Source organism: Hoplias malabaricus, chromosome 5 (genome assembly GCF_029633855.1).
Source record: "Hoplias malabaricus isolate fHopMal1 chromosome 5, fHopMal1.hap1, whole genome shotgun sequence".
Lineage (NCBI taxonomy): Eukaryota > Metazoa > Chordata > Actinopteri > Characiformes > Erythrinidae > Hoplias > Hoplias malabaricus.
Window position 1 is genome coordinate 20,881,628 of NC_089804.1, and position 18,011 is coordinate 20,899,638.

The window sequence follows — 18,011 nt, forward strand, 5'->3', positions numbered from 1 at the left end:
TGTGGTGTGTTCTCCCTGTGTCTGCGTGGGTTTCCTCCGGGTGACTGTCTGTGAGAAATGTGGTGTGTTCTCTCTGTGTCTGCGTGGGTTTCTTCCAGGTGACTGTCTGTGAGGAGTGTGGTGTGTTGTCTCTGTGTCTGCGTGGGTTTCCTCCGGGTGATTGTCTGTGAGGAGTGTGGTGTGTTCTCTATGTGTCTGCGTGGGTTTCTTCTGGGTGACTGTCTGTGAGGAGTGTGGTGTGTTCTCCCTGTGTCTGTGTGGGTTTCCTCCGGGTGACTGTCTGTGAGGAGTGTGGTGTGTTCTCCCTGTGTCTGTGTGGGTTTCCTCCAGGTGACTGTCTGTGAGGAGTGTGGTGTGTTCTCTATGTGTCTGCGTGGGTTTCTTCTGGGTGACTGTCTGTGAGGAGTGTGGTGTGTTCTCCCTGTGTCTGTGTGGGTTTCCTCCGGGTGACTGTCTGTGAGAAGTGTGGTGTGTTCTCCCTGTGTCTGTGTGGGTTTCCTCCGGGTGCTCCGGTTTCCTCCAAAAACACACGTTGGTAGGTGGATTGGCGACCCCAAAGTGTCCGTGGGTGTGAGTGTGTGTGTTGCCCGGTGAAGGACTGGCGCCCCCTCCAGGGTGTTTTCCCGCCTTGCGCCCAATGATTCCAGGTAGGCTCTGGACCCACTCTGACCCTGAACAGGTTAAGGGTTAAAGAAAATGAATGAATGAATGAATTAATGAATGAATGAATGAATGAATGAAATATCCGCTTTAGACAGTAATGTAAATCAGGAAACATGCAGCACCTTGTTGTTTTGTTTTTTGCTCTCATTAAATTCACTAAATGACAACACAAAACTGTTTTGTTTTTTTTATTTGAGATTATTTGACATTAATTTTCCACAGAGACCATATCAGAGCTGCTCTTCTGAGTTTATGAATCAACAGAAAAAGACATTCCTGTGTAAAAAGAAAATCGTAAATTAATAAATATCTTTCCATCTCTTCCATGCGCTTCTAGACCCTCGTGTTATTCCCCACTGAGAATAATACAATAACAATGCACTTACCCTCTGTTAGTGACCACAGCCTTCCTCAGGTAGACATAAGAGGCCGGGAAGATCCCCTGCAGCAGCAAAGACACAAGAGACAGTTAGATTACACAGGAAGAAAAAGAAACTACTTTAGCTACCAGCGACACTCAAACTCAGCCAAAAACAAAACAAAATAAATAAATAAAAATAAATATCTTAGGGGTTTATGATCTCTCCCGACTCCCTGAAAGCCTCTTTCACACATGAACTCCAGAGAATTTCTAGAGAAACTCTGAAGTTTCAGGTCCGGAGATGTCCCGGAGTAGTCGTTCACACGTGCGGTGCACAGTGGGAGGTTTACTATGCAGTGCGTGCAGGAGAAACTCCAAAACAATCTAAAACATCCAAAACAAGCCCCAGGGTCAGAAGATGATCTGCAGGAAAAAGACATCTAAAGCCCGTAAAAATGCAACCGATACAGTTTGATCCACACAAACCCTTCTGTGTTAGTGGAGCGCAGAGCACATGCAGCAGCAGGAACCAGTTCCATCTGACGCTGCTGGAGAAATAGGTTTAAATAGTGGGTTTACTGAGGAATAATAACCAGTCAGGAGTGCTGCACCTTGTGTATTTATTGCACAAACTAACTTGCACCACCCCTGGTACCACATTGACACATCTAGGGTTAAGAACGACACTTAGCACTTAGCATTGTAAGCATTTCATTCATGTGCAGTTTTTTCCAGAACATCGCATTTCAACATTTCTCTAGGGATCATTATTATGCAAGCCATGTCGGCGCATATGAAATTGTAATTATCTGTATTCACCGACTATAACAGGTGTCTACACACCTCTGGGTGTAAAGTGCCCTCCCCACCTTTACAACTTCAACTTCTTAGCAGACCCTAGGACCATGCCTCATACACAGAGAATTTGTTTATCTAACCCTGCCATCACTTTTTCATCCCTCCATCAACCCAAGAAAGACCGTCTGGATCCATACTAACCCCTCCAGACAGATTGAGGTGTCGACCTTCAGCATACGACTGCATTTCACAGCTGTTTAAACCTGCTTTCCTTTCATCCCTCCCTTGGGAACCGACTGCTTTTGAATCTCTTTGAAAATTCCAGCTACAACCATCACATTTTAGTGAGAGAGTGAGAGAATGAAGGTCTGACCCGCAGCACACGACGACATCTCCCACAGCGCTCCACTAACCTGCCTTCCTTCCCTTTCATCTCTCCGTCATCTCATAGACGCCTTGAGACTGTACTCCCTGGATAATCAGGAAGAGAAATGTGGCTACAGGCTTCATCCCGGAATTTTCAAAATATGTGATGTACACAATGTGGACAAAAGTGTGAGGACACCTCATCCATTTCCCCTGACATGAACAGTACAAACACTGAAGTCCTTTGTCGTGTTCTGGAAAGGCTTTATAATAAATGCTGGAACATTGTTGTGAGGATTTTATGGCACTTGATCAAAAGAGATTAGGGAAGTACTGAGGTTTGGGACGTGATGAGGCAAGTTTATTTATAGATCGTCTTTCACACAAAATGGCAATTTAAAGTGCTTTACAGAGACAAACAAATAAATCTGAGGGGCCTAGTGGGTTTATACACTTCAAGCAGATTAGTAATTCATGTCGTTCAGAGGAAGTTTAATGATTTATAAACAATTAACAGCACTTTAAAATCAATTCTGTGCTTAAATGGAGAGTCATCGATCGAGAGGATCCCAGGGCCCATACTCCACAGCCCAGTGCTGAGGGGCAAGCAAGGTCCAGTTTACTGTCCCCATTCAAGACATCCCCTCACTTTAAGGCGAATCCAGCACCATGCTAATTATCCTAGCCTTATGCTCACAGTCCCAGTGTGATGTACACACCTCTCCCAGGTCATTTCCCCTTGACACTCTGCAGCTCACTACAGTCATGTCCAAAACTTTGGGTGCCTCTGCTCAAATGTTTGGACGTTTTCTAAGTGGAAGCAAGTGAATGGCAGCATGGTGGCGCTGCAGGTAATGTCTCTGGCACTCAACTGCAGGGTCTCAGGGCCCTGTGTTGTAAGGAGTGTGGCGTGTTCTCTCTGTGTCTGTGGGGGTTTCCTCCAGGTTCCCACGTTTCCTCCAACACATGTTGTTAAGTGGGTTAAGTGGATGTGATATTGTCCACATGTTTGAGTGTGTGAGACACTGTCCACAGGTGTGAGTGTGTAAGTGACTGGGTGAGTGTGTGACTGACTGGGTGAGTGTGTGAGACACTGTCCACAGGTGTGAGTGTGTAAGTGACTGGGTGAGTGTGTGAGCGACTGGGTGAGTGTGTGAGACGCTGTGCACAGGTGTGAGTGTGTGAGTGACTGGGTGAGTGTGTGAGACGCTGTCCACAGGTGTGAGTGTGTGAGTGACTGGGTGAGTGTGTGAGACACTGTCCACAGGTGTGAGTGTGTAAGTGACTGGGTGAGTGTGTGAGTGACTGGGTGAGTGTGTGAAACGCTGTCCACAGGTGTGAGTGTGTGAGTGACTGGGTAAGTGTGTGAGACGCTGTCCACATGTGTGAGTGTGTGACTGACTGGGTGAGTGTGTGAGACACTGTCCACAGGTGTGAGTGTGTAAGTGACTGGGTGAGTGTGTAAGTGACTGGGTGAGTGTGTGACTGACTGGGTGAGTGTGTGAGACGCTGTCCACAGGTGTGAGTGTGTAAGTGACTGGGTGAGTGTGTGAGTGACTGGGTAAGTGTGTGAGATGCTGTCCACAGCTGTGAGTGTGTGAGTGACTGGGTGAGTGTGTGAGTGACTGGGTGAGTGTGTGAGTGACTGGGTGAGTGTATGAGACACTGTCCACAGCTGTGAGTGTGTGAGTGACTGGGTGAGTGTGTGAGTGACTGGGTGAGTGTATGAGACACTGTCCACAGGTGTGAGTGAATGGGTGAGTGTGTGGGTGACTGGGTGAGTGTATGAGACACTGTCCACAGGTGTGAGTGTGTGACTGACTGGGTGAGTGTGTGACTGACTGGGTGAGTGTGCGAGACGCTGTCCACAGGTGTGAGTGTGTAAGTGACTGGGTGAGTGTGTGAGTGACTGGGTGAGTGTGTGAGATGCTGTTCACAGCTGTGAGTGTGTGAGTGACAGGATGAGTGTGTGAGTGACTGGGTGAGTGTGTGAGTGACTGGGTGAGTGTATGAGACACTGTCCACAGCTGTGAGTGTGTGAGTGACTGGGTGAGTGTGTGAGTGACTGGGTGAGTGTATGAGACACTGTCCACAGGTGTGAGTGAATGGGTGAGTGTGTGGGTGACTGGGTGAGTGTATGAGACACTGTCCACAGGTTTGAGTGTGTGAGTGACTGGGTGAGTGTGTGGGTAACTGGGTGAGTGTGTGGGTGAATGGGTGAGTGTATGAGACACTGTCCACAGGTCTGAGTGTGTGAGTGTTTGAGTGACTGGGTGAGTGGGTGAGTGACTAGGTGAGTGTGTGGGTGACTTGGTGAGTGTATGAGACACTGTCCACAGGTCTGAGTGTGTGAGTGTTTGAGTGACTGGGTGAGTGTGTGGGTGACTGGGTGAGTGTATGAGATACTGTCCACAGATCTGAGTGTGTGAGTGACTGGGTGAGTGTGTGAGTGACTGGGTGAGTGTATGAGACACTGTCCACAAGTTTGAGTGTGTGAGTGACTGGGTGAGTGTGTGAGTGACTGGGTGAGTGTGTGGGTGACTGGGTGAGTGTATGAGACACTGTCCACAGGTCTGAGTGTGTGACTGTGTGAGTGACTGGGTGAGTGTGTGAGTGACTGGGTGAGTGTGTGGGACACTGTCCACAGGTGTGAATGTGTGTGTTGCTGCCTGTTTCCCAAAGACTCCAGGTGGGCTCCAATAAAAAAGGGGGTTTTCATGTGGTGTAGAAGAATGAATGTAGATAAATGAAACTTTTTTGTAAAAATTTAAAGCTGGAGTCTTTGAACTTCTGCAGACGATGAAGAAGAGGCTTGGAGATGAATGCAGCCCATGGACGGGAGGATAAATATCCATCCTGCAAGCTTGCACATCTGTATAATGCCACACAGCTGTGACATACGGCCCACTCGGCTGGAGCACCGCAAAGCCCCGGGCTCATCTCCACTGTAAAGCTCCTCCTGAATCATAGATGACACTTTCAACGCTCTCATCTGAGTCGACCTCATTTACTCGCCACATTAAATCTCACGCGACACTTTGTTTCCCGTTTCCACTTTGAGGACCACAGTGTTTTTTTCTCCATTTGATTGAATCTGGATGTGAATGAATCAGTATTTCTTCCTTCTCCTTTCAGGCCAGTGCTACAGCTCCAGGGGCTGGATGTGAAATATCAACACACCGCCACTTACTGAAAACACACTGTCACTGTCCAAAGAGACACATATATCTCCATGTTTGTGGATTTTTAGTTTACAACATCATTTGAATACAGCAGCATTTTGAAAAATTCATGATAAACGACCAATAGAAAAGCTGCAAAATGACTTGGAATTAACTCTCTTTACATTGACGACCAATTGAATGTTAAAAAGCTTTTTTCTTTCTTTTTTCCTTTGGACAGCGACGATATTCATGGCCAGTTTATTTATAGAGCAGGTTTCATTCAAATCAAAGTTAACAAAATCTACAGAAACCGTATATTTCAATTAATAAAGAATGAGATTTAAAATGAAAAATGGCGCCCCCTCCAGGGTGTATTCCCGTCTTGCACCCAGTGACTCCAGGTAGGCTCTGGACCCACCACGACCCTGAACTGGATAAGGGTTACAGACAATGAATGATAATCAGAAAAAAATTCCCACCGTTCTCCCACAAGGAAGCAGTCATCTTGTTGAGCTTGTGTCACGTTACACACACAGAATCACATCAAGCAGATGTGAGGAGATTTAAATCAAGCACTTTTATATGTGACATGTTACATAACATCACTAATTAGCATAAGATTACCATTATTTTTCCCACCGGTCTAAAGAAGGCCTTAGTCAAAGCAGAGGTCCTGTTCAGTGCACATTTAATGAACAATTACTCACTCGTTGTCTTCTAACCCCTTATCCTTATCCAGGAACACACCCTAGAATGTGTCACCCGGAGGAAACCTACGCAGACACAGGGAGAACACACCACACTCCTCACAGACAGTCACCCGGAGGAAACCCATGTGGACACAGGGAGAACACACCACACTCCTCACAGACAGTCACCCGGAGGAAACCCATGCGGACACAGGGAGAACACACCACACTCCTCACAGACAGTCACCCGGAGGAAACCCATGTGGACACAGGGAGAACACACCACACTCCTCACAGACAGTCACCTGGAGGAAACCCATGCGGACACAGGGAGAACACACCACACTCCTCACAGACAGTCACCCGGAGGAAACCCATGCGGACACAGGGAGAACACACCACACTCCTCACAGACAGTCACCCGGAGGAAACCCACACAGACACAGGGAGAACACACCACACTCCTCACAGACAGTCACCCGGAGGAAACCCATGCGGACACAGGGAGAACACACCACACTCCTCACAGACAGTCACCCGGAGGAAACCCATGCGGACACAGGGAGAACACACCACACTCCTCACAGACAGTCACCCGGAGGAAACCCATGTGGACACAGGGAGAACACACCACACTCCTCACAGACAGTCACCCGGAGGAAACCCATGTGGACACAGGGAGAACACACCACACTCCTCACAGACAGTCACCCGGAGGAAACCCATGCGGACACAGGGAGAACACACCACACTCCTCACAGACAGTCACCCGGAGGAAACCCACACAGACACAGGGAGAACACACCACACTCCTCACAGACAGTCACCCGGAGGAAACCCACACAGACACGGGGAGAACACACCACACTCCTCACAGACAGTCACCCGGAGGAAACCCATGTGGACACAGGGAGAACACACCACACTCCTCACAGACAGTCACCCGGAGGAAACCCATGTGGACACAGGGAGAACACACCACACTCCTCACAGACAGTCACCTGGAGGAAACCCATGCGGACACAGGGAGAACACACCACACTCCTCACAGACAGTCACCCGGAGGAAACCCATGCGGACACAGGGAGAACACACCACACTCCTCACAGACAGTCACCCGGAGGAAACCCACACAGACACAGGGAGAACACACCACACTCCTCACAGACAGTCACCCGGAGGAAACCCATGCGGACACAGGGAGAACACACCACACTCCTCAGACAGTCACCCGGAGGAAACCCACACAGACACGGGGAGAACACACCATACTCCTCATAGACAGTCACCTGGAGGAAACCCACGCAGACACAGGGAGAACACACCACACTCCTCACAGACAGTCACCCGGAGGAAACCCATGCAGACACAGGGAGAACACACCACACTCCTCACAGACAGTCACCCGGAGGAAACCCATGCGGACACAGGGAGAACACACCACACTCCTCACAGACAGTCACCTGGAGGAAACCCATGCGGACACAGAGAGAACACACCACACTCCTCACAGACAGTCACCCGGAGGAAACCCATGCGGACACAGGGAGAACACACCACACTCCTCACAGACAGTCACCCAGAGGAAACCCATGCGGACACAGGGAGAACACACCACACTCCTCACAGCAGGACTCAAACCCACAACCTCTAGGCCCCTGGAACTGTGACAGAGACAGCACCTGCTGCTCCACTGTGTCGCCCTGTGCACAATTACAGTTCATTTGAATTAATTTTACATACTATATTATATCAATCAGCTATAAAAGTTATCACCTGGTTTCTACACTGAATGTCTGTACAAGAGCATTATGTAGTAATACAATTACAGACTGTAATTCATCTGTTACTCTGCATACTTCATCAGCGTCAATGCAGAAAAAAAGGAGGTGGCTTTAATGTTATGGCTGACTGACAGATGCTCCTTGTTTAAAAGGCATGACACATTTTACATTAAGTTTTTATTGTTTTCAGTAAAAAGAAACAGGGCATTAACATCAGTGTCACTTTCAAATCAAAAGTTGATGCGAGCAGAGATTCCCGAACTCTTTGGGAACTTATTTGGGGCGTAACTTTCAGACGTATGAAAGACATACGCCGCAGAGCCTTGTAAACGTTCCAGGTATCGGTCCGTAAACAAGGAGATCTTGATAAGGCTGTAGGAAGGAGTTACAGCCCGTGGAAAATGTACGAACAAATTACAGAGCGTGAGATAAGATAATAAACAGCGAAACGAGAGCCGTAATAAATCAGCCCAGGGTGGAGACGAAGATGCTGGAAGGTCACGCAAAGTCGTGCAGCGTCCTGTGGTTGGCTGGACACTTGTCAGGCTTCTGGGAAGCTTCGGCTTTTTCCGGGTATGGTTTTCCCGCAGTAAGAGCTAATACCATGCAGCACGAGCCGCTAGTGCTGCTAAATCTGTCTGGGGGAATAAATAAGTGAGTGAAAGTGAGGGAGGGAGAGTGAAGATAAGATGGTGGACAGCCGCGGTGGTTCTGTCAGAGGGGCGCAGTGTCATCCGTCTCCTGGGTGTCTTCTCGGCTGGAGGAGAAAAGACTGTAGGAAATCCAGTTTCCACCATGCTCTGGGGGGCTGACAGCTAAGGGAACAAGACAGGGACAGTGGCTTTCTTCATGTCTGATGATGCACTAGAGCAGGGGTCCCCAAGGGTTAGAATTCTCACCGATGTCCACTAACAGTCATCGCTCGTCTGATTATTAAATATTCAGGTTTAAAATTTAGCCATCATTACGTTTTTTGACAACGGGATAAACTATGAGTAACGAAATGAGGTCTGGCCAATGACCCACAACAGAGAGCCTGTTTGGTCCTTGGTTAATTTCCCAGTATCAGAACCCACAGCGGCAGCAGTAACGTTAAGATTTGTTTACTCAAAGTAGTATCGGGGTGTTGTTGTTGTTGTTTTTTGGGACTGAACACAGCTCCGTCATCAGTTCAGACAGTTCAGTACAGTTTGTTCCTTCCTTGTTGCAGCGTGCAGCTCTCGCTGGATTCTTTCGTCGGCCACCGATCCAAGGAGCGTTTGAACCTCGGCGTCATTTTACGAGCTGCCGTCGTGAGTCGGATAAAAACAAACGTGATCTCTGCTGCAGCTGGAGATTTTACAGATGGAGAGTTGGTGCTGGTCGTCTGCGTTGCGTGGCGTAGAGTGACGACTCTCTCTGGACAATCAGCGCTCTGCAAGGTTTACACGCCACGGTTTAGTCCCTACTCGACTCGCTCTGAACCACGAGAGAACAGCCACTAAACAAGAACCCGCTTCCAGAACCAGGGCCTGATTCACCTGGTGGTGGAGGAGGAAAGCAGAATAGAGTCTAGTTGACTACTCTAGGGACCCTGCAGTGGAAAAGCGCCATCTATAACTGACTTATATGACGTTATCCATTTATAACAACAAACCTTCCAAATTAGTTTACTTAAAGGAACACTAGGTCACATTGATATCGTAAAATCACAGCTTCAAAATCATTATGATGCTCCACAGAGTAAAAGTGAGAAAAGAGCCTCTGTCGTCAGAGCTCACAAACTGCGCCATATTAGATTTTGAGGAGAATAGGAACCACACCCTGCCTCTACACCTTCTGCTGGAATTTAGGAAAGTGCTGTGCAAATGAAACACACTCTGGTAATACACAGGGAGCCCTAGTTTTCCTTGAAAAAGCTGACCATTCAAATACAGCACAAACAAAACAGGGAGTAATTCCCATTTACTTTTTCAGCCTTGACCATGACGGCCCTGTCCTGGAGAACACAAGAACCAACGTAATGGCTCTACAGCAGCCGTGTCCAGCAGCAATCGTGTCCAGACCAGGTATAGCCTTAGGATCCAGAGCGGTGACCCATTACTAATGGCCCAGCTCGCAGCTAACAGAGCTCAAACTGATTAGCATTGAACGGCAGGGGGAATCTAAACAAGGCCTTAACAGAAAAAGCCAAATAAGAACAGTATATCCTACAAGAGAGAGAGAGAGAGAGAGAGAGAGAGAGAGAGAGAGAGAGAGAGAGAGAGAGAACAGCCTCTGCATGTCAGAACCATCGCTGACAGCCTTTTATTCTCTTCGCTATGTGGGAAACACAATAACAACTGTTTGTTTGCTTAATTATTCAATAACGCATAAACACGGCTTGTAAAGGCCTTTTTGTTGCTGTCCCTGCGTCCAATTGTTTGCGCTCTCACAGAGAAGAGGAGGAGGAATAATGACCCCAAGACAAGCGCTCGTACTCATACATACTCCTCACCCACTCACGGCCCCCCTTCACGAGAGACTAAACTGGTGAAGGTGATGGACTTGAGCTGAGCAAACAGCAGCCGGGAAAACTGCCTGTTGTGCTCTCAGCGAGACCGGATTGATTATTCAGACGAGCCGGAGCCAGAGGGGAGGCTATTGATCAGTGAGTAACAGGCACTGGACGCTTCGATTTACAGTAAAAGGTTAAAAGGTTAACGATATTGCTGTAAAAGTAAACGCACTGCTGTAAAAGCACTGAATTAAAATCATCTGGAAGAAAACAAAAGCCCTGTCTGGGTTCACTGCTGCTGCACCATTAATGACACAAAAGGTTAATCCAATACACTTTTCATAAAATTCAGAGAATATTTCTTCATTACTTGGTAGTTCTGTGGTCTGCTTGAATGCTGGAAAAAAGGTCCGGCGTTTATACGCAGGCCTGGCTCAGTAAATAGGAAACAAACTTGTTTAAGCATCGCCCTCTGGTGGAGAGACTCTGAATGATGATGTTGCTCTAATCCTGCTCCGTAGTTGGGGAATATTCACTTACTTTTACTGTTAAAGTTAAGGTGGAACTGACTCCAGATTCTGGGCTTTGCAGGTGTTCTAGGTCTTTCACCATCAACATTAAGAGATTTACTCCATCGTTCCAATAATCCGAGCTCTGGTGCCATGGATTGGCGAATCTATTTTTATAAAGCTTTCTGTAGGATTTTTAAAAACCCCCAGCTCCTTCTGGTGTTGATTAAAAGGTGAGGTATCTGTGAGTAAAAGCCTGTCAGGGTTTCTCTCCACCTCTCGAGCCCCTCACTTGATCCCTCTCTGCGTGTGGTAGCTGGTTGCATTTCCGCTGCCATAAAGAGTAATGATGTGCTCTAATAGGCAGGAATTCATCTCCAGGGACTGGCTGCAGAGACTGGAATAGAAACCCTCTCTCAGCAGAAACAAACGCCCTGATTTTAGCAGAGCTGGAAAACACACAGTAAACATGGCTCCAGCAGGAGGACTCCTGGTTCTGTTTATGGGAATCTCAGTGCAGAGCTTGTGATCAATCAAATCGCACTGCTTATGTTAAAGCGGACTAAGTGGAGAGCATCGTTCTTCTTCACCAGGCCAGAGGAGGCAGGGTAGACCCTGGACACAGATCTATTATTCTTTAGGTTCTTAAATGTTGGATGCATTTTCCGCATGTCATCGTCCAAATTATCGCTAATGTAATCAATAATCGAGAGGTTCTGGTTCTGAAATCAAAATAATGGTGGACGGAAAAGTGTCCTGTAGCCTTGTGTCCACTGCAAGGCCAAATTTCCCTTTTTCTTTTCATTTGACATCTCCTTTTCTTACACAAGTGATATATACAAGCTCTGTTTTTGCTGTTTTTGCTCTGTTATCTTTCTTCACCGTTCCCGTTTTCTCCACTTTTACTCTTATTCTTCCGCCATCACTGTGTTTGTTTTGCTGCGTTTGTGCACCTCTGTGCACTCACATACAGCTCTGTGATTGGACAGACTCAGACGAGGGGGCGGGGCTATTCTAAAGTCTCTGAATTTGATGTCAGAAGCGGCGCAGGATCAGAACTGCTCCTTCCATCCCACATTTTCTGATGGTGGTTCAGCGGGCTCCAGATCTACACATTAATTAGCACAAGCACTGAACAAGGGATTTTATAATACATTTAATAATCAGGTACATCTTGTTCCTACCAAATATTAAACCACAGAAATTGTGAGATATATTTGGGCCAAATCTCCCCACCTTGGATCTGAAAACATGGAACCTAAAGATTCTTGTAGAAAGGTGTTAGGAATGGAAAGATGAGAACAGGACTTACACTCATTATACTGTATCCTTTGCTGGCGTTGGTAAAAATGAGAGTCTGAAAGGAGGTATAATTGCAACATGTGCAAGTGAAAAAAAATCATACTTTAGAAAAATGATTATGACTTGGATTCAGCGCCTGGAGGAAGCATTCGTCCCATTTCCACCATGCTGTGTCTGTTCGCCAGTCTCCGCTGCCTCTGCTTCGTTCAGACGCATTGTTAGAGCCACCGACAGTCAGCACTGCTCGCTTGTCAATCCAAAACCCTCTCATTGTCTCCCTCATTGTACAGCGTCCATACCCATCCCAGAGCTGCTTATTTCTCTCACCAGCTAACACTGCATTTCACACGGCTCTGCCTGGAGAACAGCAGGAAAGTGACGTGAAGCTTAAAGAAAACACAGTTTAGCTGAGTGCCAATCAGTGCTGAGTTGTTGTAAAAGCAGAGGAAGGATTTGGAGTTAGATTTTTAGTCCATAAACGTTTCTGGAGCTTCTCATAAACAAGCTCTGGGGAGAAATGCTGATTCTGTGACAGTTTTCTTGTTGATGGAAACCTCAGGACCAGGTTCTGCTTTGTGTGGCTCTTTAGAAGCGGAAGTGACAGCACAGTGTACACTGTTGTTTTCATAGGTGAAAAGTAGTGAAAGAAACAGGCGAATGTGTGTTTTCTTGCTTGATTTTAATGCAAAGATGCAAAGATACATCTCCAAAAACTACTTCTAAGTGTGTTACACACATTATCCATTTGATTTGGTAGTGGGGGGTCTTTCTTAGGGCTGCAGTCACACTGATGTAGTGGTGGTGTGTTTGTGTGTGCTTCGTTGTGTCTTACGTGAGCATGACATTATTTAGCTTACAAGCAGCTAGCCCTCAAACGTTTGTTTACAACCAACTTAATGCTTTGTTTACACTGTTTTCTTTTTACTAGGTTGTGTCACAGGATACCAATCTGTCCTCATGTCCAGGTATATCTTGTCCCTCCGCTTGCAGGTAATCGGTGAGGGATCCACCTTATTCACCGCGGCTCGCTCAGTGTGGCGCTGGCACAATGAGCACAGGCCCAGTGCCAGCACCGTGTCACCTCCAGAGCAGATTAGCTCGGACTGGCACGGGAAGAGGCTACTCCTCACATGGCAGGGGATGGCGGGCACCTCCAGCATGAAGCTTTGAAGCGCTGCCACATGGCACTGACCCCACGCCTGGGGAGGACACTGCCACACACCCCTCAGCTCCCACCTGGAAGAATGTGTAAAGTGTCACATGGAGCTGGACACCTGTGCCCTGCTGGAGACTGAGCTGCCCACATACCTCACCGAGCACAGGCCCCGGGCAAAGTCCTCCTGCGAGTTACCACAAAGCAGAGCTGTTTAAAAAGTGATGTACACAAACACTCTCAGCGCCACTGACCACACAGGAGCACTGTGGTGTTTTACAATTGCGGACTGTGGTTAATACTTTGTTAAGCCCCTTTCACCCTGGTCTTCTCAGCGCCGCAGTGACACTGACGTGCTGGTGGTGTGTTAGTGTGTGTTGTGCTGGTGTAGAGTGGATCAGACACAGCAGTGCTGCTGGAGTTTTTAAACCCTGTGTCCACTCTCTGTCCACTCTGTGAGACACTCCTCCCTCGTTGGTCCACCTTGTAGATGTAAAGTCAGAGACAGTAGCTCATCTGTCGCTGCACAGTGTGTGTCGCTCGTCCTCTAGTCCTTCATCAGTGACACAGGACGCTGTCGGCTGGATGTTTTTGGTCGGTGGACTGTTCTCAGTCCAGACACTGAGGGGTTTAAAAACTCCAGCAGCACTGCTGTGTCTGATCCACTCTACACCAGCACAACACACACTAACACACCACCACCACGTCAGTGTCACTGCAGGATGAATAGGAGCTAACAAAGTATGCAGAGCAACATATGGAGACTAGTCTGTAATTGTAGAACTACGCTGTGATCCTGTATGGTCAATGGAGCTGATCAAATGGACAGAGGATGCAGAAACACACAAAAATTGGGAGTTTGCCCCTTCAGAAGAATTATTGTGGTAACACCAGAAGGTGAAAATACACACAACTGCACTCCTCATCATCAGCTGAGTCCTGGAGACGTTTATGCGGCTCTTCCATTCGTCTACGTTTGACATTTCCCGGTAACAGCAGATGGACGGCTGTAATGAAGTGAAGCCCTCTGCTTCAAAGTGATCTTATCAAAAAATGTCAGCACCTCTCTGAATATAATCTTTCTTTTTTTAAAATATTTTCTATATTTTTGGGTCATTTCATTTCCGGGTCTCGTGAGGGCGGAGATGCACGGTCCTCTGAGCGATTTGGACCATGGCTCCTCAAACATTATCACAGCATTCACTTTTAAAGGTCAGTTGAAGCAGAAAGCTGGACCTTACAATTCTCTGTGGAGCGAACTTTGCTCACACAAAGGAAAACTGTTTGGAAATGTCAGCCCTGTGATAGTCATTCTTTCTGGACATCCCTGGTTTGCTTGAAAACGATATATTAGCTGGAAAAATGAGTTTTTAAGTGTTTGTTGTGTAATGTACAGGGTGGGACAATTTATATGGATACACCTTAATGAAATGGGAATGGTTGGTGATATTAACTTCCTGTTTGTGGCACATTAGTATATAGGAGGGGGGAAAACTTTCCAAGATGGGTGGTGACCATGGCGGCCATTTTGGATCCAACTGTTTACAGTTTACAGTTACAAAGTGTTTATGTAAAGAATAGTTTGTTAATGACAGATTATTAATATTACATGTTAACCCGATTTAACCCTTTAAATGCAAACGTATCAAATATGATACATGATTTTGGAGGTGGCTCTTTCATCTTCTAATGAAAAAGTGAAACACACTTCAATCTTTATGGGGCAGTGTTTTTTTCAATGGGAAGAGGGTCATGTGGGTCATGTGACACATCAAACTCACTGGGAATTTCACAAGAAAAACAATGGTCTTCCTGGTTTTAACGTAACTTTATTCGTTCATGAGTTATTTGCAAGTTTCTGACCACTTATAAAATGTGTTCAAAGTGCTGCCCATTGTGTTGGATTGTCAATGCAACCCTCTTCTCCCACTCTTCACACACTGATAGCAACACCGCAGGAGAAATGCTAGCACAGGCTTCCGGTATCCGTAGTTTCAGGTGCTGCACATGACCCATTGCAAAAATAAAAGTTGGTTCCAAAATGGCCGACTTCAAAATGGTATTTGATACGTTTGCATTTAAAGGGTTAAATCGGGTTAACATTCAATATTAATAATTTGACATTAACAAACTATTCTTTAAATAAACACTTAACTGTAACTGTAATTGACCAAAATACAAAACATTTGGATCCAAAATGGCCGCCATGGTCGCCACCCATCTTGAAAAGTTTCCCCCCTCCCATGTACTAATGTGCCACAAACAGGAAGTTAATATCACCAACTATTCCCATTTTATTAAGGTGTATCCATATAAATGGCCCACACTGTACATTTGTAATTCACAATTCAAACATTCTCCCACTCTTTTGTCATTTTAAGGAGACTGCTGTGTAGAATTAAAAAAGACATTTGTCATTTTATACAACAAAAAAATGACCTAAAATTTATGTAGTGTTAATTAAAATTATATGTTCCACCAAAAAGCTTTAAAACCTATTTCAACAGCTAACAAAAATATATTCTAGCTCTTAAAATATATAAGCGAAGTATAGCATCTCCTCTGATGCTCACTCTATTTAAACGAGCAGGGGTTTAGATCGTAAATCTAATCCGATCTCTCTACAGCACATCTCATTAAAAGGAGGGTATTAGCGGGCAGCTTGTTCCCCTTTACTACAGCAACAGCTTCTACATTTCTGAGAAGGCTTTAGAGCAAATGCTGGAACATTGCTGTGGGGGCTGGATGGCATTCAGCCACATAAACATTAGAAAACTCTAGTGCTGATGTTAGATGATTAATCCTGGATCACAATAACGACTCCAACTCATCTCTGAAGTATCGGGTGAAGCTACGTCACTTAAAAAACGGCCTGGGTATTTGACAGTCATCTAGCTAACAGCATTAGAGACCTTAGACTCATGTGCAGCTGCTCTTAAGCATGCAGACTCCTTCAGCCTGGTCCAGCTATGACACTCAGGGGTTTAAATACCTTAGCACTGCTGTGTCTGATCCACTCAATCAGGACAACACACCCCCTCACAGCCCTGCTTTATTTTATCAGTGAATAAAAGCAACAACACAAGGCGAATGTGTAATACCTGTCCATGCAGTGATACAGATACCAACAGCTGTGTCCAATGCAATTTAAGCTCCTTTAAACCCCGATTTCCACGCTCCACAACTTCTGCTATCTCAGAAAAGGCTCTGCGGCACATGCTGTGTCCTCACCTCACCTGGACTTAAGCCCTGCCCGTGTCCAATGAGGTCAGAAAAAGCCTAAAGGGAAAACGTTACTACACGGTTCCGCTCTGTGAAGAAGCTCCGTGTTTGCAGCGTTAGCGTTAGCCGCAGGGAGATGAAACGCCAAAGCTCTCGACTACAGGGTGAAAGCAGGTGAGACACAAAGAGCATCTTTAGCTGCTGATAAAAGGCTGCGAAACACTATTTGTCAAAATAGATCTACAAATGGAGTGGAGCTGAGACTCACAGAAGGGGGGGGGGGGGCACAGGAGTGAAACGACAGGATGAGATGAGGCTAGTGTTGTTCAGGTGTGGGACGATACAGGAAAGTATCATATCATTATCATACGTTCAGAGAGCTTCACTGAAATGTGTGTGAAACTGTCCACAGGTGTGTGACTGGGTGAGTGTGAAGTTTTCTTGTTTGTGTGTGAGTGTGGGTGTGAATGGGTGTGTATGGAAGTGACTAAGTGAATGTGTGAAACTGTCTGAAGGTGTGTAATTTCCACAGGGGTGTGTGGGTGTTCTCCTTTTTATGTATCCGCTTTCCTGAAACAAGGGCTTCTGATCAGCTCCACGTCCTTGCAGACCCAACACACACACACACACACACAGGTGGACACTGGACTGTTCCTCTTATCCTTTGAACACTTCTTTCTAATAAATGGAGAACTACGGAGAGAGACAATCACTGCTCTCCTCCAGCTGCTAATTAGTGTCCAATGATTAAATCCCTGCACCTGCACTTTATCTCACTTACATCTCACATAAAGTGTACTGTGACTGGTCAACTCTCCCCTCCTTAATATATGTTATTTTTACTGTTATTGTCTTCCATTACTGCTCCTTCTCTTGTTCCGTGTTTGCACTCGAGCGCTTTCATTGTGAGTGGGTTGCTTTATGTAGCACCTAGTTCCTCGAGGAACGTTGCTTCATTTCACTGTGATCTGTGCAACCTCTATACAGTTAAATGACAATAGAACACATTTGACTTCATGTGAAACTTCTCTGACACAGAATAAAGAGCGCAGCAGAAGCAGCGTGTCTGTAACGACTCTGCTTCCCAGCGCTGAGTGTGTAAGGTTAAACAGCGTCGCATAAAACAAACCCAAAGCCACTTTCACGCCGTCTCGCCATCTTTTCAGAGACGTGCACATTATCGTCGCACCAGAGAGACGCAACACAACCGCTCACAATAGTCATCAGCACAGAGGCCAGGCTCTTTTAAAGCTTCTTACAAACCGCTTCTTCTTTCCAACCACTGAAAGCTTATTACCGCGGCGACTAGAAACACGTCCGAGGACAATGGCTTATGCTGCGGCATGCAGGAGACACCGGGGACTATTCTGTGCTTTTGTGTGACACCTTGGCATCCACCTGGAATCTATAGGACTGAAATACATTATGCAGAAGTGCATTTTCACAGCAAATGGTTTTATAAAATACAGCACTAATTTACAAACATATTGCAAATGAGAATCAGGCTTCGGTTTACGCTCCAGC

General features: G+C 46.3%; 1 protein-coding gene across 5 annotated transcripts in view; it reads right to left on the reverse strand.

The window, feature by feature from the left end:
- The window catches only part of dock3 (dedicator of cytokinesis 3), a 196,010-nt gene that overhangs the window by 117,062 nt on the left and 60,937 nt on the right, over nucleotides 1–18,011 (reverse strand). For all 5 annotated transcript variants that reach the window (XM_066670399.1, XM_066670400.1, XM_066670397.1 and 2 more), the window contains exon 4: nucleotides 1,050–1,105. In XM_066670399.1, coding sequence (XP_066526496.1) covers nucleotides 1,050–1,105 — 56 coding nt within the window. The remainder of the gene's footprint in view (nucleotides 1–1,049; nucleotides 1,106–18,011) is intronic.